We start from the raw sequence: 27,941 nt of genomic DNA, 5'->3' as shown, positions 1-27,941 counted from the left end.
GTATTTTGAGCTTTAACAGTATTGAAAGCTAAATAATCCGGGTTACTGAAAAAGTGAACTACACGGAACAACTAATTAAGGCAGAGTCTTTTGTTAGGTGACTTTTCTTGGGATTTTTAGGATTCAGGGGGATGAATTTCTAGTCATGTTGGAGCCTGAGGTAAGCACTTCAGGAGTTCATCCTGTTTGGATGCTGTTCCTTGTTTAAAGAAGGATCTCCTGAGCTGGATGCAATTCTGATCTTTTTCTGGTGATATAGCATAAATCAAACTTCCTGAGATTTTCTACTATGCATCATTAATTAAGAAATAAAAGAAACTGCAATTACTCCACCTCTTCCTCTATATTCTCTCCATCCCACCGCTCCCCCCGACCCTCCAAGGTATCTGAAATTAGCCCAGTATCTTATTTTCCTGAGGTCACTCGCATCCCTGAGTTTGGCAGTCATTTCCAGGGCTTAATTACAGAGATGTTGAGAGAAGTATGGCCTGCTTGTGCTCCTGGAGGGCATAGTAAGCAGTCTGTTCCTATTCATTGCACCACGCAGAACAATGCCGGTTTTGGTGTTTCAGTTAATCTGTCATACTCGGATGCATATTTTGAGGTTTGACAGTGATCTTCTGTTAACAAAAAAAATAAATACGTTAGGAACCACTAACTCAAACTATTGATTTCTGTATGCTGTTTTTTGAAACGTACAGCTGGAGCTGACTCCAAGTCCCTTGTGTTAGAGCTCTCAAGAAGTAATTTAAGGAAGTGGTTTAGCAGTTTTGTAAGGTGATAACCGTAGCTACTACTTCAGTTTTTGCCATGCCTTAGAGCAGCCTTCCAGTACTTAAATGGGGCCGGCAGAAAAGCTGGGGAGGGACTCTTGATCAGGGAGTGTAGTGATAGGATGAGGGGGAATGGTTTTAAACTGAAAGAGGGGAGATTTAGATGAGATATTGGGAAGAAATTCTTGACTGTGCGGGTGGTGATCCCCTGGGGCAGGTTGCCCCGAGAAGCTGTGGCTGCCCCATCCCTGGAGGTGTTCAAGGCCAGGTTGGACGGGGCTTGGAGCACCCTGGGCTGGGGGGAGGTGTCCCTGCCCAGGGCAGGGGGGGGGGATGAGATGAGCTTTAATGTCCCTTCCAACCTAACCGTTCTATGATGTGCTGTTATGATAAAAATGCAAATGTATGTTTCAGTTAGGAGAGACTGTTAAAATAAAATGTGTATATACAGATTACGTTGGTTTTCTTCAATGTCGATTTTGCAGTAGTTTCTGAATATATATCTCTCTCCTAACACCATGTAGATAGAATTGCTAGACTTCTGCATAAAACTGAAGTCTAAAACAACTTTTGAGAGAAAGAACAGCCCCTTGTTTCCTGGAGCCAAGAGTTGAGTAGACCCAGACATTCAGAGATGATGTGAGAAGGAAACTGTTGTCTCTGCAGCTCTTCTGAATGTTTGTGTGCTTTTTTCAAAATGATCTGGTGTATCGTGACAAAAAAAATGACAGAATAATGGAGAGAAGAAAATCGTAAAAAGAAAAGGGAATGGAATTTTTTTTAGAAGTGAATATGCTAACCTTAAAGATTTAAGTCTAAAATCACTGCACGGGCTTTCTTTGAACTATTTGCATTTATCATCACTTAAAAAAAATATATCTTCAGGATAGATAGGTGTCTAGAAAACAGCTTATTCAAGGTGAGATGCTAATCTGACTCAGCATGTCATAACTGTGGGTGGCACCAAAGGTTGGGAAAAATCTTTCATGGAGAGCACAGGAAATCTTTTTTGGGATAGAAAACGTGATCTCTTTCCTAATGAAAGTCATGTCTGAAGCCTAACTGTTAGGGATTAAATATTTAATCTTATTTAATACCCCTTTGCAAACTTATTTTCAGCAGCAGCTATTGCAGTTTACTGCTTCAACATAATAAATACCTCCCTGTATCCCAATATATCTTGCAATTTGTTTTTAAATCTGTTGTTTCCTAGAGGTGTTACTGACTTCTAAGAAAGGGAATACATGAGGCAGAGTGGAGTAAAAGGATTCTATTAAATGTAGATGTTTACTCCAGTTTAGAAATTAATTTTCATGTCATCCTTATGATTGAATAGAGGCCACAACTGTTTCTTAGAAACATAAGCATGTGTTTCTGGGGTGAACTGCATTAGTGTGCCAAACTCCCCAGCATTCCCCCATTTCCAGAACTTCAGTCAAAACAAAACATTTTAACATCTGCAACACTTCTCCGCGTTGTGCTTTAGGTTTCTTCTTTTCTATTTGAGGAAGGTTTGACAAGCATTTCTTATATGCTTATGTGAACTCTCCATATATTCCAGAGCTTTTTGAAGTTCGCTCGTGATTAATTCTGAAACCTTGTCTGATCTGTTACCGAACTCTGCAATGTTAGTGTGGGGAAAAACCCCTTGATAGAAGGCAAGTTTCCTAGAGAGCATCAGTGATAAGTCTTGTCCTGGGCAAGACACCAGGGACTGAGCTGGAGTTTGGAGAGCCAGAAGTGGGAGTCTTACAGCTTTAGTTAAGGAATCAGCTGTGAGCTTTAATGGATTCCCAACACTAGTGTCGTGGCAACTACAAGGATACAGGTAATTTCCAAACTATTCTTTGGTTTTTCAGATATATTCCAACTTAGCCAGAAAAAATCCAGTGTTCCAAGCTTGAAAATATTGTGTAAAAATGCGCACAGTCAGTTCTCTGTTGTCTTTGGGTAGATCTTACCTGGTTTATGGCTCAACTTTGACCTGAGTGCAGGCACTTGATCAGTCTCCACCCACAGCTTTGTGTGGAGCTGTTTTGGTAGCAGTGGGGCATCTCGTTGGTGTAGAACCACTCTGCGTTGGGAGCACGGTGCGGTGGGACGTCGCTCTGGTGTACAGGTAGCTGCCTGCACTCAAGCTAGCCAGACCCAAATATTCATAACTTGCTCAAGTCCCAGTCTTCAGTCCTAGTTTCTTTTTGGAGTACTGAATAAGTTAGAGGAACAGGTTTATTTTAATGGATAGGTTATTTTTGGTGCAGGATCTTTGAAAGCGGTAAATGTTACGCTGTCTCCTTGTGCAACTGAAATCAGTGGTAGGTTTATGACAGACACTACAAAACCCCTGAATATGAAGATCCAGATATTAAATGCAAACTTCTCTCTTAAAATTATTAATACTCTGGGCAACATAAATGGCAAAAAGATAATTGAGTCAAAGCAGTGGTTATCTTTAAGCACAACTGCTGAAGCATGGTTTAGTTTGCTAGGAGGAATTCTCTTTCGCAGTGCCTGGCTGTAATTTGACAAAGCTATTACTTGATCGTTCTTCATGTGAGTAAATTGAAAAGTGTAGGAGTTTGTGTGAAAAGTAAAGGCAATTGTTATACTGCATGCAGTAACAGTTGATGGTTTCAGTGGGCAAAATGAGAGCAGTCCATCGCTGCCCCTATGCAAAATTGTTCTATAGTTAGGCCAGAAAAATGCTTGGTTTTCCACACACAATCAGTTTCATGTTACCTTGGCTTCAATTTCTGTCCTTTTTGTATAAATTAAAACCAGAAAACCTCAAGGGCATAAAATATGAAATAGCTTCAATATTTTGTTCAATATATTGTAAATACATGGTTTCTTTAATGTTGTTTTCTTGTGCTATATTTAAAACACAGTTTTCCTAGTCTCTATTGTGGGAATAGTTCCGTTGTTTCTTAAGTGTTTGCAATGTCACTGGAGTGTCCGTTGATTGCTAAACTCTCGATTGAGAGTCTTTGAAATAGATGGAGTGTATACTGTGACCGGTATGGGTTTTAGTGTGGTGGGGAATCCTGACACTTGTCCAGGAGCTACCCACAGTTTGATGATCTGTTTCTGATAAGATTATCGGTAGTGAAGTAGTGGAGCTGGAAGAGCTGGAAGCTTGGGGAGCAGGTCTTGCTGTACTATAACATGTTCTCCCAGCATGAAACATTAGCATCAGATGAGACAAGAAATATCTTCCGAGATCAAAATTTTAATTATTGTCATTGGACTAAAAATTTATCCTACGTCCCATATTGGCTCGTGGAAATGCTTTACTCAGCAGAAAAGCTGAGATGGGTTCACATTTTAAATGGTTCTGTTTGCAGCGACAAGAATTGGAAATTAACTGTATTTTTATAACAAGTCTGCGTTCTACAGACCTTCATAGTGTTACTAGAAAAGTGCCAGTGTGGCGTACCGCACGCTGCTGTTTCAGTTCAACTCTGCCACAGTCTGAGAGAAAATAACGTTGAATGTTGCCAAGCCTACTGAAATCTGCTGGTTTAAAACGAAAGGTATTACTGTAAGCTCAGAGAAAGATTGCAGAATTGCATAAGAAACAATAACATTGGCATTAATAAAATTTCTTGCGTCATGTATATTTAAATCCCACTGTAACTTTAATTTTCCAGTATGTAAGATAGTGGGAGCTGGGGTATTTTAGATTCTGGAGTCACGCTTCTGACAGATCAAAGAAACAAAGTAACACAGTTGCAAAATTGCTGATAATGTAAAATAGGAAATACTTGCTTTTAAATATACAATAATGGCTTATTTTGCTTAATAACAGTTTTACTGCTTAGAGGTGCAAAGGAAAGATAAGAGAAATAACCATGACTGTTAAATAAGCTTGCTTTCATCACATCGCTTGACTCCTGTGTTGCAATTAACGTCCAGCAATGGTCAAAGTGGTGTAATCTTCGGAGAACCTATAGAGCATCGCCCCCTCCCCCCCTTCTCTTCCACTTTCTTTTCTGTATGAGAAAAATCTTAAATCAAGGCCTTGATTTAATTGGGATCAATTCCAGAACTGTGAAGTATTTCCCCGTTGAAGGCGAAAGGTGTTTCAGCTAGCTGGGATGGTACTGGTTCTGTTTCTGGGCTCTGCTGTTTGAGGCTGCGTCACCTCTCTGGCAGTTTATGCTGGTATTTGTTGGTTCATGTAGGTTAAATTATATATATAACGTAAAGAATTAAGCTGGCACCTGCAGTTATTCCAGCTTTGGAATGGTGCATATTGGCCATTAGATGACAAAGTTGTTCCCCTTTTTTTTGTACCATTTTTTTAAATATAACATAGAAACAAAGTTCAGTTATTTGTGCAAAGATCAGTACGAAATTAAGAACTTACCTTTGGAAAAAAAATATTTGTGAAGTGCCCTCCCGGTGCATCACACCAGTGGGAATTTGTCGGATTCCTTATATAGGTTCCACCCCCAGCTGGAAACCTATAATAGAAAACATGTTTTTCAATGTATTTATTTCTTTGGGATTCTTGCTTGGACATCTTCTATCCAGGCTGGTAGTGCAGAAGAAGTCCCCTGCTCTGGTAACAACAGCCTTATAGTTTGGACTGTTCTTGCCTAGGAGGTTCCTGGCTGGTGGGAATAATTTATGTTTGTGGGAGAGAAACTCCTATATATACTTACAAAATCTGTCCTGCAACCTAATCCCCAAAAGAGCAAGTGAGAAAACGTGGAAGTATGCTTTTTTAATAATTATTCTTAATCAAAATCTTCATTACTTTGCACATTAATGGACTTCTATCAGAGAAAAACATTGCTGAACCAACCCGTAAATGAACGAGAAAGGGAGAGCTGTAGGGGGAAGTTTTTCTTTGCTCTTTTTGGCCACCAGAAGGGCTATTTTAAGACATTGCCAGCTTTGTTCCAGAATTTCAAAGGTACGCACGCAGAAGGTAGCAGGGAGGATGCGCTACCTGGGAGGAGTGCAGAGACGTTGCGTGAAAGTGCAGGATGAAGACGGGAAAGCCAAAGCTCAGCAGAGATGCAATTAGCTGTGAAAGGTGCGGAGCACTACGGGCCCTAAAACCCAAACTATTTCATTCTCTTTCTCCTTTCTTCCTGCCCTTATTATGGGTTTGTTGTGCAGGGTTCCCCCACTCCCTGGTTAGGACACTAGGAGGAGCAGAGGAAGGTGCCCTTGCAGACAAAGGAGCGAAACGGAAAATGTTACCTCGACATCCGGTTGTGGTTGAGTCTCTTTGCCAAAAAGCCTATTTCCATCCCTGATTGCATGGGAGGGGAAACCCGTTACAGATTTTCATTTCTCTCCTGAGTTGCTATGCTACAACCACGGTTCCTTTTGCAATGTAATTCGGCATTCACAGCCTTCGGTGCTTAGATAAAACCATTACTGTAGCGCTGCCATTTTTTTTCCCCCTCCTCTGAAAGCATAGTTGCTGGTGACTTTGTGAATATTCATTACATGCTTGTTTTGTTGCAGAGGATGTTGATACATTAGTTCATCTTGACTGATGCCCTTGACTTTAGAAGATAAATAGCAAAGTAGAGATAGATGACAAAGATTGATTAGCAATCCAGCTTCTAAGCCAACACGTAAACACTTGTAGATAAGTCAGCAGCTGAAAAGCCTGCAGAACGCACCTTGGTGGAATTAAGAACACGTTTTAAGGTGCGAGAGGAATTTTCTGTGGCTGCCAAGCTACAAGTCTTTATTTGATGCTTCCCGTTGAAGGCTTATGGTCACCAGTAGCTTACTTCTCAGAAAATGAGTTTCCTGCTTTTGAAGGAAAAATCACACATTCCGTTAATACAAATAAATAATTCTTTAAAAGAGTGCAAATTATTATTTGGACAGTGAAAGGTACTTGTTTTAAACAGTTTGAGCAAATATAATTGTACATTTGCAGGAGTTATTAATTAATATCTTTGCTGCAAACTTGTTAAGATATTTCAGAGAATGAGCCTTCAGTCTGGTGAGTGGTGAGGAGAGGGGTAAATAGGGACTGATGTGCCCCATCGTTTGCGAGAGCCATCTGAAACGAGATGTTCAAAACACAACCTGAATGAAATGCTGCTTTACTGGCAGCTAAATGGTGGGACTCTTGGCCAGAGGATATTGGATTTCCTAAATACAAGATACAAGAAACAATTAGACAAATTTAGCGTGTATACTTGCTGTCAGCACATGCTTACTAAGAAATGTAGAACATAATATCCAAGCATTTCAGTCTGTGGGTCTTCAACAGCACTGGGGTGTAAAAAAAAAAATACTGTTACCCAGACTTTAGAAAAAAGAAGGTCGCAGAAAACTGAGTTGTCCAAGTTTTTGGAAGAATTTAGGAGTGGTTCTCGGGTTCTCCATGTCTTAGCCTAAGCAGCCTGTCTGGTGTACTACTGCACCTTTCTAAGCCGTCCTGCTCTTGTGCATCTCTCTTCCCTCCTTGTGACCATTTGTTTGCTGCAAGGATTCACTCTGGCAGTAAGGTTGTCATGTCTTAATTCCTTTCTCTTTATGAACAAGGTAGGAGAGGAAGAAAGCAGGGGAAAATATGTACCTGCATACCTAAGAAGGAAAGAGAATTGAGTAGCTTTCATGTAGATCCACCACAGCTGACTGTCTCCATAAACAAATCACTTAAAGGGTTGTCATATTCTATGTTTATGCAAAGGAAATAACCCGGAATTCAGGATCAGTAAAGCATGCAAAAAAGAAAAAAAATTAACTGTTCATATGATACAAACAGTCCTTTATCCTATGACCTCATTCCACTTGTGCTTTCCTGATACGTTCTGTGCCTCTGCTCTCTGCGTGTGCTGGGGGTGGGTGGTGTTCTGTGTATATATTCATTTTAAAACGAATTGTGTACAAAATTTCTCTTTTCAGTTGTGTATGAGCACAGATCAAGATTAGAGAAGTCATTACAAAAGGAAAGGCTTGAACACAAGAAAGCAAAAGAAGGTAAAAACATGCTTTTCGCTTTGACATTTAAGATGACTTGATTATTTTAGAAAGTAACTTCAGATGTGTTTTGTTCAGTTTTAAACGAGTTAGCAATGTATATAACATGTTAACAGGACCACCTTGGCAGATCTGTGGTGGTCTTTTTAGTATATATTTTAAATTTATTTACTTAATCTTTTTTAAAACTAATCAACTTTTTAGTACTGTTTACAGATCACTGTAACATGGAATAGTGTACACAGAGAGTATGTGTATATCTGTGTACATAAACCTCACACGTACGTGGATTATGGCCACGTGTAAATCCTGTTCCGGCACGCTGAAAATTTAAAGCGTACAAAAAACTTAGGATCTTTTCCTGCATTCCATTAATGTGAAATTAGACTCTGAATCGGTGTTTTTACACATGCTTAAGGGTAAACACATGCTCACATACCTTTTTCTGATTAAAACTTTAGGTGTGTGTGAGGGGGAAGTGTTGGCACATGTATTTCTTGCGCATCTGCCCTCTGTGAAACTTCAGCAGAATGCAGTCCTCTGAGTTTTCTCCGTGCCTTTTGTTGTTCTAAATTCACTACAATTTTCAGAGTAAAGCCTGTATTATTCCTAAAGCTGAGGACTCAACCTTTGCTGAAGGAGTTGGTTTAATTCAGGGGCTAAGAACGGGTAGGAAATGATTCTTAGCATGCAGTTCTCGGTGGCTTTCTGGTGCCATCTAGTGTAGAGCTGTCCCATTGCTCTGCAAAGGTGAGTGGGCATTTTCAAATCCTGAAAAGAGGATCAAGGAACAAAAGGGGAAGTTTTTGTTTTATTAAACTTTGCCTACACTTTCATACTTCTTAAAGTATATATTTTTTTTTATCCTAATACAAGAATACATGATTTATAAATGTCCTTTTCAAAAAAATTGTAACTGCATAAGCATTCAGCTCTTAAGAGAATTTATGTGCGCAACAGTTATGTTATTTAAGTATAGATTCTAATCTTCCTGGGTTTTTTCATCAGTATTTTAATTTTTATGTTGTAGATTTTCTTGTTTATAAACTAGAAGCACAGGAAACGCTAAATAAAGGAAGGGTAAGTCATCATTTCTAGTACAAGATTTTAATATTTGATGCTATTTGAGTTGCAAGAAAAAGGAAATGCTTTGCAATTATAACTCTTCAAAGGAAGAGGTCTTGAAAAGTACTAATTGAAAGAGCTCTCAGTTATCCCGTTTCTACTCTGCATGCATAAGTGCTGTGCAATTCCTAATTATTTGAGCTGTAGTAGGAGCTACTAGTATCTTTCCAGAAAATTAATTTAGAAAATATCCTTCAGTTCATATTATGGTAGTTCAAACATAATGTTACTGTTTTTAAGGGGAAGGGGGAATAAGAAGGCATTAGAAATCTTTTTGTAGCGTAGTCCGTGGGGAAAAGGACAGTGACAACTTTCTAACACATGGTCTTTGAACTGGAAAGTATAAAACCATCAAGAAGCTTTGTTTTATATACCAACTGCTAGAAGGAAAGCTGTATTTGGCAAAGGACCCAGAGACCTGTAGAGAGCTCTTTATAGGCAAGTAAATTAGAATTTTATGGCTACTTCATGTTGAAACTGGGGAGCAGTTTGTGAGCTGAGTGACCTAAGTTAAAATACATTTTTGCTGCAGTAACGCAATGTATATATTTCTTGCTATGTTTCAAAGCAAGTAGAGAGGTTAATTTGTTTCCTGGGGAGTTACGTCCCTTAGCTTGTGACTCCTAAATAACTGCGTGTGCAGAGGTTAGAGGAATGACAGTATTGTTCCGTTTAACACTTGTGTTTTCTTTTTTTACAGCAAGACTCAAATAGCCGATACAGTGCACTGAGTGTACAGCACCAGATGTTGAAGGTGGGTAACTGAGAGATCCAGTTTCACAGGCCACTGGTATTCTGCTGTGTCAGGGAGACATGGCCTCACTGGCTTCTGGTAATTCACTCCAGAGTCTCCGTACATCGATGGTGCCTTCCTCTTACAACAGTACTGTTAAAAGATGATTTATTGCAGTTTTTCCTGGTCAGGCTCTCCAGTGGGTAATTTAATCTTCTCAAATGCAATTGCTTGTATGGGACGCTGACTTATCAGACTCTACATAGTTTGGCACGTAAGGAATTTCTTAAACACATTCAGCAGCTCCCAATGGGACAGTGCAACTGCAGGGTGAGGTGACGTAGCCCTAGAACAAGAGACTACTCATCACAGAGATCATTTTGTGTTTGAGAGGAGCTGCAACATGCATGCTTTGAATAATAAACTTCTTGTTATGAATGCGTCCTATTCATCTGGACTTATTTAACAAATTGCCAAAGACAATATTAGCCAGATATGCAGATACAGAACTGTTCCAGTGTCCAACTTGCTATTTGCAGAGTCAACATGAAGAACTGAAGAAACAGCATGCTGAGCTTGAGGAAGATCACCGAAAACAAGGAGAAGAGTTTAGCAGAACATTCAGTGATCACAAGGAGCGATACTTACAACTGCAGCAGGAAAAAGAGCAGGAGATCTCTAAGCTAAAGGGTATATGCAGCCTGCATCTGATTGCCCACATTTCAGTGTGTACTTATCATTGTGCTTTGTGTGATGTGAGACAGAGAGGCATCGTCTCTGTTCTCACTAACAGGTCATTCATACGTCTTATCCCTCCTGATAAATTACATTTTCTTGACGATTTTCTGTGGCCTCTTTCTGAATCGTCTTATCCCTCCTGATAAATTACATTTGTAATTTGTAAATTACATTGTACATTTGTAATGTGCTTGATTTTCTGTGGCCTCTTTCTGAATTCGTGTGTGTGCTTCGTACTTCTATCTAGATTAGAGAAATAGAAAGAAACACAGCACTTAAAAGCCCATCAAATGTCAGAGGATGATTTATCCAGTCTTTCATTTTTAGTTCTAAGACTTTTATAAACCTGGAAAAGTAGATTTGCCTCTTTGCCTTTCATTTACAGAAACGGGTAATCTAAGAATGTTTGCCTCTTCTGTCAAATATTTAATTGTGCCTCTTTATGAAGTGACTTTACATACATTTTAGACCTAGTTTTCTCATACCTATCAGCTTCTCTGAGACATGTTGCACCTGTATACGTGGATGATGAAGTATTCACTTTTTACTCTTAGCATCCAATTTCCTATTAAAGAGATTCTCTGCAGTGTGCAGACCTCTTTAATCCTAATTACACAATTGCGTAGTACAAAAGGATGGGGCTCTTCCCATCAAGGGCCTTCGGCCGCTTTCTGCCATGTGTCACTAACACATGAGTTGGTTTTGGAGCTGTCTGCAGTTTTGTCTGCACAGTATTTTGCAGGCAGAGGCTGTGTTTATTAGCTCTGCCTTGGCACCCCACCAGTGGAGTCGTACAGCTAAGCTCTCGGACTGAGCTGGATTGCAGCCTAGCAGCTTGGAGTGTGGGAAGAGCTTGCCTGTGTCTGCTTGCAATGTTCCACATCAACATAATGTAAGAAGTGGGGGAAAAGAAGCCCCTCTCCCTCCTCCCAGAACGTAAAGCTTTTTAAGTATGCTGGCCATCTGGGCGCCTCTTCCAAAAGAACAGCTTAGTCCTACATCATAAAATTCTCACTCGCCAGATGCGATGTGGGGGAAGAGAAAAGGGCGGCTTCCTCTCTGTGTTTTAAAGATTCAGATTACCGTAATGAATTTTGCTGTCTGCAGTCCCCAGCGTGAACAGTGATACATAATTCCAGTTGCAGACTGGGTGCACTAATATAAAATTTAATGAAATTTTACATTTTTCTGCTTGAAAATGTAAGGCTTTTTATAGGGCTGGGGAGAGATGTAACATAAAGAAGCCATATAATTGCTCTAATCCATTTTTACTACAGTTTTTTTTCGTGTAGGATTTTATTATTTTGTTGTTGTAGTCTTAATTTTGATGCTTAATCTAGTATTATAAATCTGACTGGCTTTAAATTCTGTATGTCGTTTCTCTTAAACAGAATCCCTGTATAACTTACGGGAGGAGAACAGACAGTTGAGAAAAGCGCACCAAGACATTCACACCCAGCTCCAGGATGTCAAGGTAGGCTTTGCTTTGAGGCGAACTTTCAAGGCTATTAGGAAAAAGAAAAATTTTCTCAAGTTCTAACAAGCCAGAAATAGCCTATGCTGAAGGCTTGTAGTTTCTGTTATGTGGCAAAAAGGAGAGGAATATGTCTGACCTGGATTTCTTGTCTTTTGCCACCTGCACTGTAGGTACATGCTCATTTGGAAAAAAAAAAAAAAAAACCCAACAAAAACCAACAATAACAAAAAAAAAAACCAAACAAAAAAAAACAAAACAAAGCCCCAACATGGGAATTGGAAGAGAAGTGTTTAATATAGAAATTGGAACTGGAAATTTGATTTTGCAGGTTAAGGATTGTATTTTGGCAAACTAAGTTTGCTGAAATGAATGTTTTCTAGCTCTATTTTGTATATGTTCAGCAACATCTACTCCAACTTTTAACTTTACTCTAGTTACACAAATTCTGGCTTCCAAAACTTTCTTTCCTGGCATGGTTGGTTTCTCTGTGTGTTTAATAGGCATTCCATGTGAAATAAATAAATGCTGCCATTCTAACTCAACATTTTCTTTTTGAAATAAATTGAATTATCTTCCTAGTTCAAAATCTCTCAGGCTACCTAATTTACCTTTAGAATGAACTTTATGTGAAACGTGTAATGTTCTTTTTTTTGTGTAGCAACAGCATAAGAACTTACTCTCCCAACACAACCAGCTTGTAGTGACATTGGAAGACCACAAGAGTGCACTAGCTGCTGCACAGGTCAGAAAGGAAAGCAGCTTCTACTTAGCTCTAACCTTCCTAAAACTTGTTTCTCCTAGTTCAGCTGACTGTAATGTTATGCATGTAGCCTTTCGCATGGGGAATTTGCAGTTAGCACCATGCTGCACACTGCAGGGAAATGCATGAGTTAAAGGGTTGCTCTTAAGAAGAAGCTGCAACAAATTATAGGGCTGTCGGGGAAAATAAAATGCTGTATTACAGGCCCAAGAGTGCATGTATTACTGATAAGAAGAGTATCTCTGCTTCCGTGAGAGCTGTCAAATACCTTTTCTTTCTCTGTCTTCTCTGATAGAACTTCTATTAGTGTAACATTCCACACTGACACACACGTATCATGATAAAGACCTGGATGCTGGTCTTTTTTTGTGTATCACTGGGAGGCTTACAAGGCTGTATACATCAGTGTAACAGAGGTAGAGTATATATGGAGGAACGTAAACTCCAGGTGGAACTCAAATTAGTTAAAAAGAAGTAGCAGCATTACCTTTCTTAAATGTCATTTTCAAGTAAATTATCCATGAAGCGCAAACTTTGCTAGACTATTGCAAATTCAGTCAGCTGTGCCAGTACAAGCTGTGTAGGCCACGGGGAATCTGAAAGTAGGAGTGATGTTGGAGCAGAGGGAGACTATTGGTGAAAGATCAGAGGGAAAGGCAATGAGGCAGTCTGAAGTTATTTTTATTCCCGACTAATTTGCTTTATTTAAGTATTTTCATGGTCCACAAAATCATTAGCAGCACTAAAAGCATTGGATTTTTTTTTTTTTTTTTTTACCCCCAGTTCTGCTTGTTGTGCATGTCAATATGTGTAGGTACTCAAGAAACAGGGAAAGACCAGGAAAGTCCCTCATAGACTAAATATATGAAGAATTTTGATTTCCAGTCCTAAAATATGCTGGTAGCTAATTTTAAGCTCTTCTCCCACCGGCCACATTAGCTACTTGGTATGTATTTGCTAACATCTGAAATTCCACAAAGGCAACTCCAGGGTCTGATTTAAGGTTCACCAAATCCAAAGGGAAGCTCCATATACTTGTCCTGACTTTGATTCAGTTCTGTAACTAGAAAACCTGTGTCACACAAAGCCTTTCTATCTGCAGTCAGCATGTGGCATTTATCATACGGAGAACCTTTCCTTCGAGAAAAGGGTCTTGTGCATTCTTTCAGAACAGAAGGTATTTAGTACAGTTCCATGGTTTCTCCTGCAAACCAGCTACAGAAAGTTCACAAGGGATTATTGCTTAGAAATACAGCTCGATAGGTGACCCCTCTATTTCTAAGTGTATTCTGGACATTAAATATCAGTAGTCAATACTGCACTAATGAATTTGTGACCTGAATCTTTAAGGCACTGTAATCTTTACTTCTCCATAGCTCAAACAGCCAGACAGGATCATTACATATTTTTATAAAGCCTGTCTTTCTGCCAGTATTAATACCTTTTAGGCTATGGCCTTGAATCACAATGTTCAGCTTAGAATGACTCCTGCAGTGGAATGGAGTACTTGAATTTTGATCTGGACGTGCACAGTTTAAATATCCTACTATATTAATCTTTCTGCGTGGTCCGTGAGTGGGGGAAAAAATAAAAATCAGACACCTGCATATGAGTCTTATGTTAAATAAATACTGGGTTTTGTTTTTTTTCCTCTAAAATTTCTTTTTGGACTCTCCAACAGTTAATCAGGAAACAGAATTATCCCTCTGGAATGACAAAAGTAATTACTGTGCATTCTGCTTTGCTTTTAGGCCCGTCTGTTTTAATGGATGCCATAGTCTTTTGAAGATGCTTCGAGGTGCGTCTGGCTTCAGAGCTGTTATGCATTGCATCATGTCAATCTGTAGCACTGTGGATATTGTTTTGTATGAGTATTATGCATTGTACACCAATGCATCATGCCTGTCTGCTGTACTATTGATTGCTATGATACCACATAACACACAAAATGACATACACAGTCACCGAGTATAAACTGTAGCCAGTTTTTAACCTGAATTTTGAAAAGCGTTATGAAATGCACCTCTGACTTCAAAATGGGTAGTAAGCACACCCACCGCTTCCACTGGAGCAACAGGGAGACCCTCGCATGGGGTACCACCTTTTGGATATGCAGCTGGTCAGCTTGTATAAGTCCTGTCCCTCTCAAAAATTTTACTTTATGAGATAATCTTATACGGCTGCTGTATAGACAGGGACTGGTGTACCACCAGTCTGGACTCTCATGTTGGACTTTAAAGCTTTTTGAACGTATCCTGATCTTGTACAGAGTTAAACAGCAAGTCAACTTACAACACTTCACTGTTACATTTCAGGAAGACTTTAGAAATTTACATTTTCTCTCTTTTTCTTTTTTTTTTTTTCTTCCTTCTTTTTTTCCCTTGCTCTTCACCAAAGGTGTACTATGACTTTCTTTGCCTCAGTTCTCTATGTTGGCTGTTGTCTTGTGTAACACCTGTCTAAATGTTGAGAATTTGGCATTCTCGTGGCATTTTATATATATATACTTTAAAGCTACTGTTTCTGCGCTAAAGAACTGCGCTTCTTTCTACCAGTAAAGGAGAAGCTGTGGTGCTCTCGATTTCCCTCGCTTTAGTCTGCCAAGAAAACAGCACCATCCCCTTTTGACAAGTCTCCTGCTTGGCATGAATAAAACAAATCTTCGTCTTTGTCCCACAGAGACTTTTCTAATACGCTTTGTATGCATGTGCACTTTGGCTGGAAAGATTGTGATGAATCAATGCTGGAAAGATTGTGATGAATCAATGCTATCTAGTGCGTGGAAACAACCAATTTTAAAAGCTCTCGTCCCTTCTCTTCCCTGGTATTTGCTCTGATGTGAATATCGAGTCTTTCCACCACCGTACGTCTTGCCAGCAAGTTCACTCTGAGGTGACTACATTTTATTAAGGAATTGATTTGGACATAGTGTAATTAATACGTTGACTTTAGTCCCAGGTGGAGGAATACAAGCAGTTGAAGGACACACTCAACAAAATGCCAAGTTTCCGACAGCCTGAGAAGTCAGAACAACCGAACGAGCAAGCAGAGGTGGGAGCAGTGTCTCCCCGCAGTGACCTCCCAACGCGCCATGAAGCTGTGGCTGAAGAGCATCAGGAGGTATAAAGTACTGACCGGCTACAGGCGCTATAGGAAGTGGTTCTTACTCAGCAAGATACTAGCTCTGTGCTTAAACATGCGCTTCTAATGGAAGTTAATTGCACACGTTTGTCAGTTCTTGAGTAAAGTCGTAAGCAACAGTTTAATCTTACTGAGTAGTAGAAAAATATATTCATTATGACCTTTTCTTACGTGACTGTAAACGCACTTAAAACTGGTTTATGTGAGCTGTTTTAAGCTGCTGCTAAAAATCTTAATTTTTTGAATAATAAGTGGTCTCTAAAATTTTAGATATCTCGTGTGTTACAGAAAAGCTTTAACAAGTTCTGAAGGAATTGTCTTTTCATGTGTCTTAGAAAGTTTCAGTGGCACACGTAAATCAGCATATTTAAAATCGGCACACTATCCGATGTCCAAAAAGAAATAAAGCGGAGTAGTAGATAAAGTCTAGAAGTTACAGTATCAGTTGTGGTTTGGTTTTACAAGAGTTCTTGGCCAGCAGAACCCGCAATAAAAATACAAAGCTTCCTTGGTAGATACCGGATTGTAATAGTTTTGTTCCGCTTCAGATAAAACAAGGCTTAACGTACTTTATGATGCAATTGTGCAACACCTCGTGTAGCTACGCAGAGCCAAGAGTCGGGTATTGATACTGTTTGGCAGGAGAGGTGGCTTGTTCCAAAGCAGGCATTCCGCTCTCCTGACTACAGCTTCACTACTGCAGGCTGGAATAAAGGCATCCGTATCTGGTCCTTGGCTCTCTTGAAAATGTGAAATCCGTAATATCTTGTGCACGCATAATCTTGTGTATGTTTTGCAGGATGAGAAGCCAAAGGGGACAGAAGAAATAAATACCCAGGAGAAAGAAGACATAGCAGAGCCTTTTCATCCGCAAAGAAGGGCTAATGAGGGCCAGCATACCAAAGAACTAAATATTCAGGAGCAACAAGAAGCCGGAGAGGATGAAGAGCAACGTGTTAATCAAGTTGAAGAGGAACGCAAAAAAGAAACTGAAGAGGAAGAAATGGAGCAGGCAGGTCACCCTGAGCGGTTAGAGGAGGAACAGGATCAAGTACCGGAAGAGCACGAGTGGAAAAAACAGGAACGGAAAGAAGAAGAAACCAACATGTTGGGCGATCATCTTCATTCAGAGGTATGGAGCTCTTTTTTCATTTTCTTCTAATTGATTAGATTTGCTGTGTAAATGGAGGCATCTCTTCTCATTGCTGGCCCCGTATCGCGTTCGCCTGTTTCTCAGTAAAATCAGTGTCATATTTATAGAAAGTTTGGGATTCAGAGCACTTGGATGCATAGGATTCAGGCTCCACTTCAGCACACGCATACAGAAGCGCTTGCCAAATGCAGCTTAATGAGCATTAATTCTGCTGATAAAAGGCAACAGATGGGAAAAAAAGAGCAGTCAGGTTGGATCCCATCTCCTGCTTTAAATTTGAGGCCTGTGGTAGCTGATGGGAAGAAGATAGAATGAGACTTATCTTCAGCACTTCGATGCTGCGTTACTAATTTGATGCATCTCAGCAAATTGCAGTGTGTTTCCTTGTCAGATACACCTACGTTCTGTAAACACATTCCCATCTAAATGTTCGTTGTCATTTGAGAGAAAATTTTAGCTGCGAGATGAACATGCCTAAAATAGCCAGGGGAAATCGGTGCACAGCAATGGCAAGTCTTGCTCTGTGCAGCTCTCAATAAAACCAGCAAATTCCGGATTTACATTCTAGATCGGATCTCCAGTAGAAAATATATTTTCCTGATGTCACCTTAGGCTTTGTAAACACTTTGCTAGCAGATTAATTCTGTAACTCCAGCGTGATGAGAACCGTTGCTGAAGAGGTGCAGTGGATTAGAACAGCAGCAATAGGTTCAGCTGGGAAACTGGAGTTACTGGCTGTAAAAAATGTGTGGTGTCCCCCGTAAGGCTCAAAGCAACCTTACTGAAATTTCCAGTTAAATCAATGGAAACATATTTGCGGTCTTAATTGTCAGCGATCAAAACTTCCTTTTACTGGTAATATGGTGGGGGGTTTTATTATTATTATTATTATTATTATTATTATTATTGATGTGTCAGAAAAGCATGGCTTCCCCCAGCCTGTTATCTCCTCTTCCTTCACCATGACCTCCACAAACACCCCAACACTTCCAGTCTGTGTTCAAAAAAAATAATTAAACTTAAGGCGGAGACAAGAAAACTTAAAATAACTTTGCTGTAATTTTGCCTGTTGCATGTAGCATCTGCATATTTTTTTCTTCTTGTCACAGGTTTCTGCACGCTTGTTTCTGATCTTTGAAATTATGATTAATCTGCGACTAACACGTTTCTTTGACAGATAACATCAACAAGAGCTGTAACAAAAAGACATAAGCCAGCTTATGAACAACAACTGGAGCAGCAACATCTCGCAGCCCAAAGAGCAGAGGAAGCCAATCAGCTACGAGAACATCAGGAATCTGTACACCAGCAAAGGCTGCGAGAACAGCTACTGCGGCAACAACAGCTTGAAGAAAAAGAGCTTCAGCTGCAGAAACAGGCAGAACAAGGAGAAAAACTCTACACAAACCGGCTAAGGTTAAATTCTTTTACGTGAGTTTGTCACGGTCTGCGCTCTGGCTTTTATGGCTTCCACCATGCCACCTTTGAAAAGAGGCTGGTTCAGTGCTATAAACCTAAACTGCCCAGAAACTAAATTCAGTCAGCCTCATTTCCTTCTTTCCAAGGATAAATCTGATTGCTATTTTAAGGTGGTTTTTTTTCCCCTTCTTCTCTTTTCCTTTTACGGTGGAAGCCTCTGAAGTCTGGAGTAATGAGTGCACGTTGCCACGCACATCTTTGGGGGAGGTTAGGGGCTCCTGGCGCACAATGCCCCTTGTCTAAAAGCTTGCTTTAAATTAGTAATTATTTTCTGCTAAGCAGCAATTATGATCTTGTAGTACTGAGGAGCTCCAGTATCAGCTATGCATTAAGGTACCTAAAGTTCCTCTTAAATGGGAGATGCTGGTTTTAAGTAATTCCATGAGGACTTTCTGGACAAACGTGAGTAGTATTATTTGCATTGCAGATACAAAAGCGGGATTTCAGGAGAAACCAACACCCTGATAGTGTCATAAAGTTGTTGTGAATGCAGTTATAGTCATGATATTGTAGCTTCTACGTGCCTTTCACCCTCCCTGTCGTATTTCCTTATACTTCTGCTTCGTTTAAAAATGTTAGTGACCATATTTTGTCTTTTGGAATCTTAAGCCCATTGAATTTTCTTTGCTGAAATACTAAAATATTAATTATTGATTTGACCCTTGTTTTAAAAGTATTTTTGTACGAGAAAGCCTTTTATAAATCAATAGTCAAAATACTCAGTCCTGTGAGACCAACCACACAAATAAACCCTTTCAAGATGAAACCTAAAACTGCTTAGGTGACAAAATAACTGATCCATGTAGTCTGGCGTTATGACCATTTATCTGAGAGGTTCTTTGCTTCCAGTTCATAGTATTGGTGCTTTGATTATGGAATATACTTGCTTAGGGTTTTTGCAAATACAAGGTAGATCCCACTGACACATGGAGAAATAAAAGCACAGAAGTTGGTATAGTAGGACACGAAAATCTTAAACAAAGTCTTTCAGGAAAGATGATGTGAGAAGATATTAGGTAATAGAAAGCTAAATGGAACCCGTTCCGGCAGGAGCTGGGAGAGGCAGAGATGCAGTAGGATAACTTGTTTATTAAAGCAAACCCACACTTTTTTTGAAACTGAAATGATGTATTTGCATTTAATTTTCTCAGCCAACAGGCTCATTATGATAACATGGACCACGATATTGTACAAGGGGAAGAAGAGCAAGCTATTCAGGAAGAGGAAGGAGGTAAGGTAAAATTTACATCCCTGCTGGGTTCATAGGTTCCCTCTGTACTGCCTTTCATGTGAGATTTTAATATTCATTTCATATCCAGTTTGGATTCAAGTGAAATATAAACTCGCAATTTAAAACCCGAAGCTCAGATAACACTGACTGAACTGACTGAGTGAAATACAGGTATTACTGAAGATCATATCCACATTCCTGAAAGGAAAAGTGTCCTTTTGATTGAGCTGCTAGGGTAGGGCTTTGTGGATCGTGGTTACGTTCCTGGCTCTGCCTATGATTTTGTTTGATCTCTTCAAATCAAATGTTTCAGTGTCGGTTTCCTACTACCATTCTGTTAGCATTATGTGTTTAGGTAAGCTCTTTAGGTAAAGGCTGCCTACTGCTGAAAGCGCGTAAGGACGCTAGTATATAGGAGACTCTTAAAAAGGCTAACAAGAAACTGCTGTAATACAATAATAATATCAAAAATTTGCCAGCTTATGAACGTGACAACCAGCACCAGGATGAAGGTGAAGATGATGATCAAAATAATGCAAACGAACAGCAAGAACCGGAACATAAAGCAGAAAATGAGCATGCTGGTGAATCGGTGAGTAGGAATTAAGATGCTATGGATTGCAATCGTTACTGAAGTGAAAACTCGGAAGTCTTATCTAACATAATTGCGCGTCACAGAAATAAGGTGGACCAGAGGTCTGCTAGGAAGACAGGTTTTGACAGTTTAAAACTACATCTAAGATTTAGTTAAAGTTGTCCTTACTGATTTAGGAAAAAAAATCAAAAAAAGTTTCCTTGTTGGAAGCAAGTTGCTTTTCTACATACCTTTGGTCTGTGTTTTGGGTAGAATAAAGGATTTGGACTTAGCTGGGACTTGACTAGGTGGATTTGGATTCAAAAAAGTAACAGGAATAACTCATTGGTGGTCAGTCAAAAAGAGTGGCAACAGTGTTTTTCACACTATCATTAATTAAGAGGGTAAGAGCCAACTCAATAACCGCTGAAACCAGCTGCAGTCAGTACAGAAGTATGAGATCTTGAAAGAGAACGTACTTCAGCGCTGAACCCAGCTGTGATATGGATTGCGCAGAGATCTGGATGCAGGAGATTTGGTCCTGTGCCTTCCCCAAAGTTTCCTCTTACTTGGTGTTGTGGAACATCAAGCGTATCATCTTTACTCCCCTCCCCCTCCGCAAATTAAATTGTATAGTAAATGTTTCTAAAGGATCTTTCATTTGTCAGCTATACAGATAGCAGAAATGCTTGTACTGAATGATAACCAGAAAGATGATGCTCGGTTTTTGAATGGCAAAGTATTATGAAAAGCGAGCTGTGTTTTCCTTTGTTTTATTACAAATGTAGACAAGGTTGATGTTGCAGGACAGACTGGTACTGAAAGATCTCATCAGCTCTTATCTCTTTTCACCTGGTCCTATCAGGCACTGTCGGTTCTCAGACGGTCAGTAAACAAAAGGAGTTCAACAACAGCCTGTGTGAAATAAGTCATCTGCTTCAGTCCGGCTGTTAGCAGACAGATACCCCTTCTGCAGTTCTGTCTGGGTTCGATGCTGAAGTACTTTTTCTTTCCGGGACTGACACTTCAGTATTGGTGGGGTTTGGTCTGGTGACCACTGGTGCCTGGAGAGATTCCAGCTGGGTTCCATGGGAATGGAGTTGGCTGTAACATAGCTCACGCGAGGGTAGCTTTCAAGTGAAATGGAATTTGACTGTGAGATAAAAATACGTATTTAACATTCACTTCTGAAAATTACAGAAAGCAGCCATGGAAGACGTGAATCCTGCTGATGATCCCAACAATCAGGGAGAAGATGAATTTGAGGAAGCTGAACAAGAGAGAGAAGAAAATCTACCAGATGAAACTGAAAAGCACAAGCAAACCAGTCCGAAACAGGGACATCCAGGAATGGGAGAGCACCTAGTGGTCAGTAAAGGGAAAGGAAGTTTCTGTAGGTCCTCTTTAAGGACAGTGTAGCACAGCTTGGCTAGAGAAAACTCAACTTGGGTTTTTAAAAACCTCTTTTAAGCCATATATGACATGTGCAGGTCAAAGTGGGGAATTACTCCTGGTGATGCACTGGTATGTCTCTCATCACTGTCCCCACTCAGCGAGGTTCTGTAGCCTCACAGTTCAGGGCCCCACCGGTACTTACCTTCACACAAGCCCCTGCAGAATACCCATTCGTGCAATCTTTGGGACTTTGCACAAATCCCTTCTGTGCCGCTTCCATGTCGTCAGCACCCTCTCAGCTGAGAGCAGTGCTGTCGCTTTCCTTCTATGGCCGTTCCACTGAACGCTGCGCGTTTCCACCGTGTTGAAGCTGTAAACTCCTCTAGGCAGAGATGATCTGTATTTTTATGGCGTCGGTCTTTAATGGTGTGAATATTTCTTTGTCTTCCTGCTTAGTATGGAAAGTCTTGCTTTATTCTGTGAAGTGATTTTTATTATAATCTTTTTGCTGCCTACTTTTTAATTTAGGGCACTTCTGAATCATGTAGCCAGGCTATCATTAATGCTAATGAACACGCTATAACTTCTTATGCTATTATTGTTACTTTAGCTTTACATAAAGTTTTAGTTTCAGAACGAGAAGCTTTAACCTTTGGTCTTGTACAGTTAATAGGCAGGCGCACAGAACTGAATTTTTATATGATCTTTCTGCAGATGGCAGGAAATCCAGACCAGCAGGAAGATAACGTAGATGAACAATACCAGGAAGAGGGAGAAGAAGAGGTAAGAAAACAGACATAAAGACATATATGGACTCAGGTCCCTTAACGCATCTCCCTTAACATTCAACATTGGTATCTTTTATAACTGAGAAATGAACCCAAATCACTTTGTCTGACTTTATGAAACCCAGGAAGTCTATGCCGTTGCTCTGCTGTCCACTTCCAGACTTGTTTAGTGTTACTCAGACTTATATGCTGCCATCCATTAGTCTTCCACGCAACACGGTATTAATTGTGCAATAATTGAAAAGATTAAGTCATTCACAATAGAAGAAAAAATTCCTGAAAACCTCAAGCTCTCTGAAGGTCACTGAAAACCTCATTAACTTTGCATCTCTAATCACTCACTGCTGTTCTGGGCAAACTGCTTTCTTGGCCAGTTACTTCTTAGCTCTGACTTTGATTTATCTGTGCTCCTCCTGAGCAACCCCAGTTGTGTAAAGCCCTACTGTTCGTGGAGCCAAGCAGTCAGGAAGCTGTTAGCGCACTGCTTTGAACTGGAGGAGGGAAGGAGCGAAGGGACTCTTTTCCTTCGGCTGTTGCACGGCATGCTCATTACATACGTGCTGCCATAAGCTGCCCTGCATTTCTTCAGTACGTACTAATCAATGGCTATTTTCTACTTCATCCATAATGATTTACAAAAAGCAATAGAAACAGCTACTCATTACTCCCTTATGGGAACTACTTTGTCTAGATTAGCTGGTGTGCACTTAGAATTCACCAGTCCAAAATACGGCTACTTCACTCAAACCAGGTCATTAGGAACCGGGAATAGTTGGCCTTTGGCAATTACTCTTTTGCTTACAGGAAGTAATTTAACATGTTTCATAAAGGACTGTGACCAGTGTGCTTACTGGAAGTATGCTTGTGAATGAGAAGTCAAGAAAGAGTTAATCGGGAACAGTTTCTTTAGTAGGTTAACTCAAATATTACACGTTGCAGCTGCTCAAATCTTTCCCATATATCCCTCAAAGTGATCCAGGTTTGATGGCCGCCCTTCTGGCAGCAATACCTAACCCCAAAACACTTCTTCACAACCAGCTGCTAAATATACTTTCCTGCTACTGATGTTGTTGAGAAGCTGTTGCTGCTGCTCTTCAGGAGGATGTGATGGAAGCTGCCGGAGGGAGGGAGTCCCGTGGAACGTGTCGGTCTCATCCTTGCTCTTTGTGGCAGGGGTCGGTGGCAGCGCTGAGCAGCGGATGCTTCCCAGCCTGGTGAAACAGGTTTTTTTTCCTCCATGGGGAGAGCCGTATGGCCTTGTGGAAGCATCTTAGCCAGCTTGCAGGACACCATTTGGAGCAGATGTGCATAACAGCATTCTCCAAAAGAAAATCAAGTTTACTTCAAAGAGCGTGCCTCTCTCAGACTTGTACCTAACCATAGTGGGACATGGAAGTGAGGGAAAGTGCTGACATAAAAGATAGAAGTGATAGATCAGTAGGGGGCCTACAGGAGAGCTGGGGGGGGGACTTTTTACCAGGGCATGTAGTGATAGGATGAGGGGGAATGGCTTCAAACTGGAAGAGTAGATATCAGGGAGAAATTTTTCCCTGTGCGGGTGGTGAGCCCCTGGGGCAGGTTGCCCCGAGAAGCTGTGGCTGCCCCATCCCTGGAGGTGTTCAAGGCCAGGTTGGACGGGGCTTGGAGCAACCTGGGCTGGTGGGAGGCGTCCCTGCCCAGGGCAGGGGGGTTGGAACTCGATGATCTTCAAGGTTCCTTCCAACCGGAACCATTCTATGATTCTATGATCAAGATTTTAACATCTGGAAAGCAGAGTCAGTGCGGCCTGCTCTCTCTTCAAGGATAGAGTTGGGAGACATTATTCTTTGCTCCCAATCCCCCCTTGCTCTTTTGTGGCTTTCTAGGAACAGTTGGCAGAAGGATCGCTCACCTGCTGGGAAAACATGGACTAAGTTACCATCAAATAACGACATCGCATATGGGAACTGAAACAGCTCTAGGAGTCCACAGTGGGGTGGAAGTGTGGGTCATGACTCTGTGCTGTGTCATGACGCTCTAACTGTGAAGGACGAGGAGAAAATAATATATATGTAAAATTAAAACATGGAATGGAAACCTAAATGCATTAGCTGATGATGAGAGGGTCTGTGCAAATTGGGGTTCAGAGTCAATTACGCTCTCAGAGGAAGCGAGTTCCCTGATGATGGCGTGGTTGAGGTTTTTCCCTCCTTTAGCCTCTCCGTGCCCTCTCCTCCTCTTCATTCTGTAAAAGCGTAGGTGTGAAAATGTGTACGTTTATGCCACAGGCTACTTTTTAAAGGAAATTAAAACAAACAGAACATCTCTGTGCTTTGTAGATCCAGGAAGATTTGACTGAAGAGAAGAAACGAGAGCTGGAACGCAATGCTGAAGAGCCATATGGTGAAAATGATGAAAACGTAAGTACTGCGTAAACCCACAAACGCGGTGACACGATTAAACGCTCAGCGGAGCCGTGAGCACGTCACAGCGACGTTACATAATAATCCTCGTACTCTCTTTAGCTCACAGACCTTAACATTTCACACTGTCCCAACTTCCTTTTGCTCATCCTTCCACCCCCACACCCGCTCCGGCTGCCTGGAGGCCTTGGGAAAGCTTTTCCTCTTTCTGTCCCTCAGCTCTGACAACTCCACCTGGCAGTCAGTTTTCCTTTTCCTTAACTTCCGCTCCTTGCCCCAAAATAAAACTATAAGGAAACTGGCAGTTGCACTGAATCTGATTTTTTTTTTTTTTTTTTTTTTTTTTTTCCCCGATCAGGCAGATGAAAAGAATAACGGAGGAGCAGATCAAGAGCAAGAAATGCAAGAGAACAACCCCAAAGGAGGTCATGAAGAAAATTATGAGGAGGAAGAGGAGGAGGAGGAGGAAGGCAGAGCTGTTGCAGCAAAAACTCGTAGACGAGGGGAGATGTAGTCCTCTTCATTTTTTAATTTTTTTTTTTAATTTTTTATTTGCAGCACACAAATTCCAGTTGTGGGGTTTTTTTAAAAACAAAAAAAAACCAAAAAAAAACCCAACAACTTTTTTAGGATATTTAATTTCCAAGAAAAGTTTGTGTTTTACACTTCTTACTTTTCTATTAGATGCTCTCATATGTTTATATGAATACGGTATTTTGATACTCTAGATTAGGATTTGTTTTCCCTTAAAGCTGTACATAAACAGACATCATATAGGTTTAATTTTTCGTAATTCTGGGCATGTTTTTTAAAGGCCATTTTGGAATATGCTATCACCTTGTTCAGGCCTGACGGAGATGTTTGGTCTAATTTTAGATACATTCAGCATCTAAGAGACTATATCTAGTGCCTAAACCCAGGCGACATTAGTCACTCCGACTCTCGCTGTCTTCCTCCACACAACTTTTCGGACGAACGGCTGCCCGCGCTACCTGTCCCAGGCACCACCTGCGGCGCCCGCGGAGGCCCACGGCAGCTTCGTTCCTAGAATCTCACGCGACTCTTCAAATCCCTGAGGATAAGCACATGCCTCGCTCTTTGCAGGACCAGGCCTTTTATAGGGGCAGAGCAGTTATAACATATGCAAGTTTTACAAGCCTTCAAAATACAGCCAGGTTAACAGCTGCTAATTTTGGCAGTTGTTTATATACAGTTAAATTATGCATTTATTTTAATGAGGTACTTCAATTACATGCACTACATAGCAGATAATGCAAATGGTGGTGTGCGGAGATGCCATGTGAGCTAGAAACCGATTTAGACTTGAAGATCCGTCATGCCAAATCAAAACACTACAGCTGTCACAGGAGCGAAGGTTTCCAGAAGGAACGATTTTGTCGTCCTAGTTAATATATAAAATATTTGACTGGAGAAATGCAACTACATCCATCGCCTCCGTGACACGCTTTCCGGAGACTGTAGAGAGGGTTAAGGCATCTTCACTGAGTTGACCCGATTGGTGCAGGATGTTAAACTAAGGCCTTTACCTTCTTTTTTTACTTTATTTTTCAGTCTAGGCTGGAAGGGTTTCTGGGTCCCCTGGTGTGAAAATCAGACTCGGTTGAACAGTGAACATCCCCAGCACTGCATGCCGAAATCTAAGCCGGGGGTTGGGGGGGGAAACGACACACAAACTGTGCCTTGGCAGGCTCCTACGGACATAATCACAGTGCATGAATATATACAATATTTGTATTGGTACAGACCCTAGTTATTTAATATATGTTAAAAGGAGAATGGGAATCTGGATTTCCTTGGCTACGCCCCATTGCTGGAAATGAGGCGCACAGTAGCTCCCCGTGAAAGTGTGTGTTAATATATAAAAGGAGAGGGTTTGGGATTTTTCCCCTTTTTTTTTAATAATGATGCATAGCAATGTTTTTAGTTTAACTTTTTATATGAATGTAATTTAATTCATTTTTCTACTAACTCGATTATATTATGTTTTATAGTTGGTTTCCATTCTTTGCAATTTTCCTAAATGTCCCAGACACAGTGCTTACGTTTCATAGGAATATTTTTGTCAGCAAGTATTTTGGGTTTTCTAATTACCATAAATCAGATTTATCTTATGTATAAAAAAAGTTTACATGATACTGTAAAATGTATAATATGTACATAATCTTCAGAATACAATTATTTTGGTAAATTGGCCTGTATTTTTAAGGTTGCAGTATTTAATTATTTGAGGCATAATAAAACTTGACTGCAGTCGATAAACTAATAGTTGCCGATCTTCCGCAAGTGTGATGGTTTGTTGTAGTTTTCCTAATGATGTGTTCCTGATGCTTTTAATGGAGCACAGCAGTGACTGGCTGAGAAGAGGAGGGCGCCAGGAGCCAGGATGGCGTTGGCAGTGAAGCGGAGCAGGGTTAGGGCCGACGGTAGCAGTGTCGGCACTTTCAGTGTTCTCTAGATGTGCTCGTTAAACCCTCATCGCAACTGAGGTCCTTCTCCAGCAATAAAGCGTCTTAGCCTTTGGCTCTGGGAGAGAGGAGGAGCGAAGGGGGCTTAAGCCCTTTTCCGCATGAGCTTCTCCCATAAGTGGGACCAGTTGTGGTCATGCGGTGGACAGCAGCCCTGCTGTGCGTAGCGTGTCCCCTCAAGTTAGGAGGAGAGCTCATCCTCCCTGGCAGAGGGAGAAGACCAACTCTGAAGGTACAGGTACGCAGCGCTGAGGGACACAGTTTAGTGGTGGCTTTGGCCATGTTAGGCTGATGGTTGGACTCGATGAGCTGAAAGGTCCCTTCCAACCTCGAGGATTCTATGGTTCAATGTCAGAATACAAAGAGCTGTGATTTCACAGTATCTCTCGCGCTTATAACGAGCTCTACGCTCCAAGCGTTTATGCTAACGGGTACAGCACTGCCTGCGGAGATGTGCACAACACGGACTGTCTGTCTGCTGCCACACTCACAGTGCGGAAAAAGCCACTTCCAAAGTCATCTGCAGGTACAAACTGTCTCCCAGCACGGCATCTTCACACCAAAATAAGCTGCTCCTTACTTCTCTCCAATTGCTTCAGCAACTTGCCGGCTACAGATGAAACGGGCGGTGGTGTGTTCTGTCGGCCCGTGGGCACTGCTGTCCCCACTGCTCCTGGGCGCAGCCCACGCTCGTTGAGCAGCTTGGACGATACCCCTTTGGTG

At 40.9% G+C, this 27,941-nt stretch overlaps 1 protein-coding gene across 1 annotated transcript in view; it reads left to right on the top strand.

The window, feature by feature from the left end:
- GOLIM4 (golgi integral membrane protein 4) overlaps positions 1-25,261 on the top strand; it is a 32,219-nt gene extending 6,958 nt beyond the window's left edge. Inside the window, 15 exon segments of the mRNA XM_009884422.1 lie at positions 7,662-7,736; positions 8,767-8,816; positions 9,562-9,615; positions 10,134-10,284; positions 11,724-11,806; positions 12,468-12,551; positions 15,522-15,689; positions 16,510-16,842; positions 18,041-18,279; positions 19,494-19,573; positions 20,053-20,165; positions 21,348-21,515; positions 22,257-22,325; positions 24,649-24,729; positions 25,091-25,261. Of these exon segments, the coding sequence (XP_009882724.1) occupies positions 7,662-7,736; positions 8,767-8,816; positions 9,562-9,615; positions 10,134-10,284; positions 11,724-11,806; positions 12,468-12,551; positions 15,522-15,689; positions 16,510-16,842; positions 18,041-18,279; positions 19,494-19,573; positions 20,053-20,165; positions 21,348-21,515; positions 22,257-22,325; positions 24,649-24,729; positions 25,091-25,246 (1,904 nt within the window). The 3' untranslated portion in view covers positions 25,247-25,261.
- The last annotated feature ends 2,680 nt before the right edge of the window (positions 25,262-27,941 follow it).

Source organism: Charadrius vociferus, unplaced genomic scaffold (assembly GCF_000708025.1).
Source record: "Charadrius vociferus isolate BGI_N301 unplaced genomic scaffold, ASM70802v2 scaffold104, whole genome shotgun sequence".
In the NCBI taxonomy this organism is placed as follows: domain Eukaryota; kingdom Metazoa; phylum Chordata; class Aves; order Charadriiformes; family Charadriidae; genus Charadrius; species Charadrius vociferus.
Note: the sequence above shows the minus strand (reverse complement) of the source record. Positions and strands in the feature narration are given on the sequence as shown.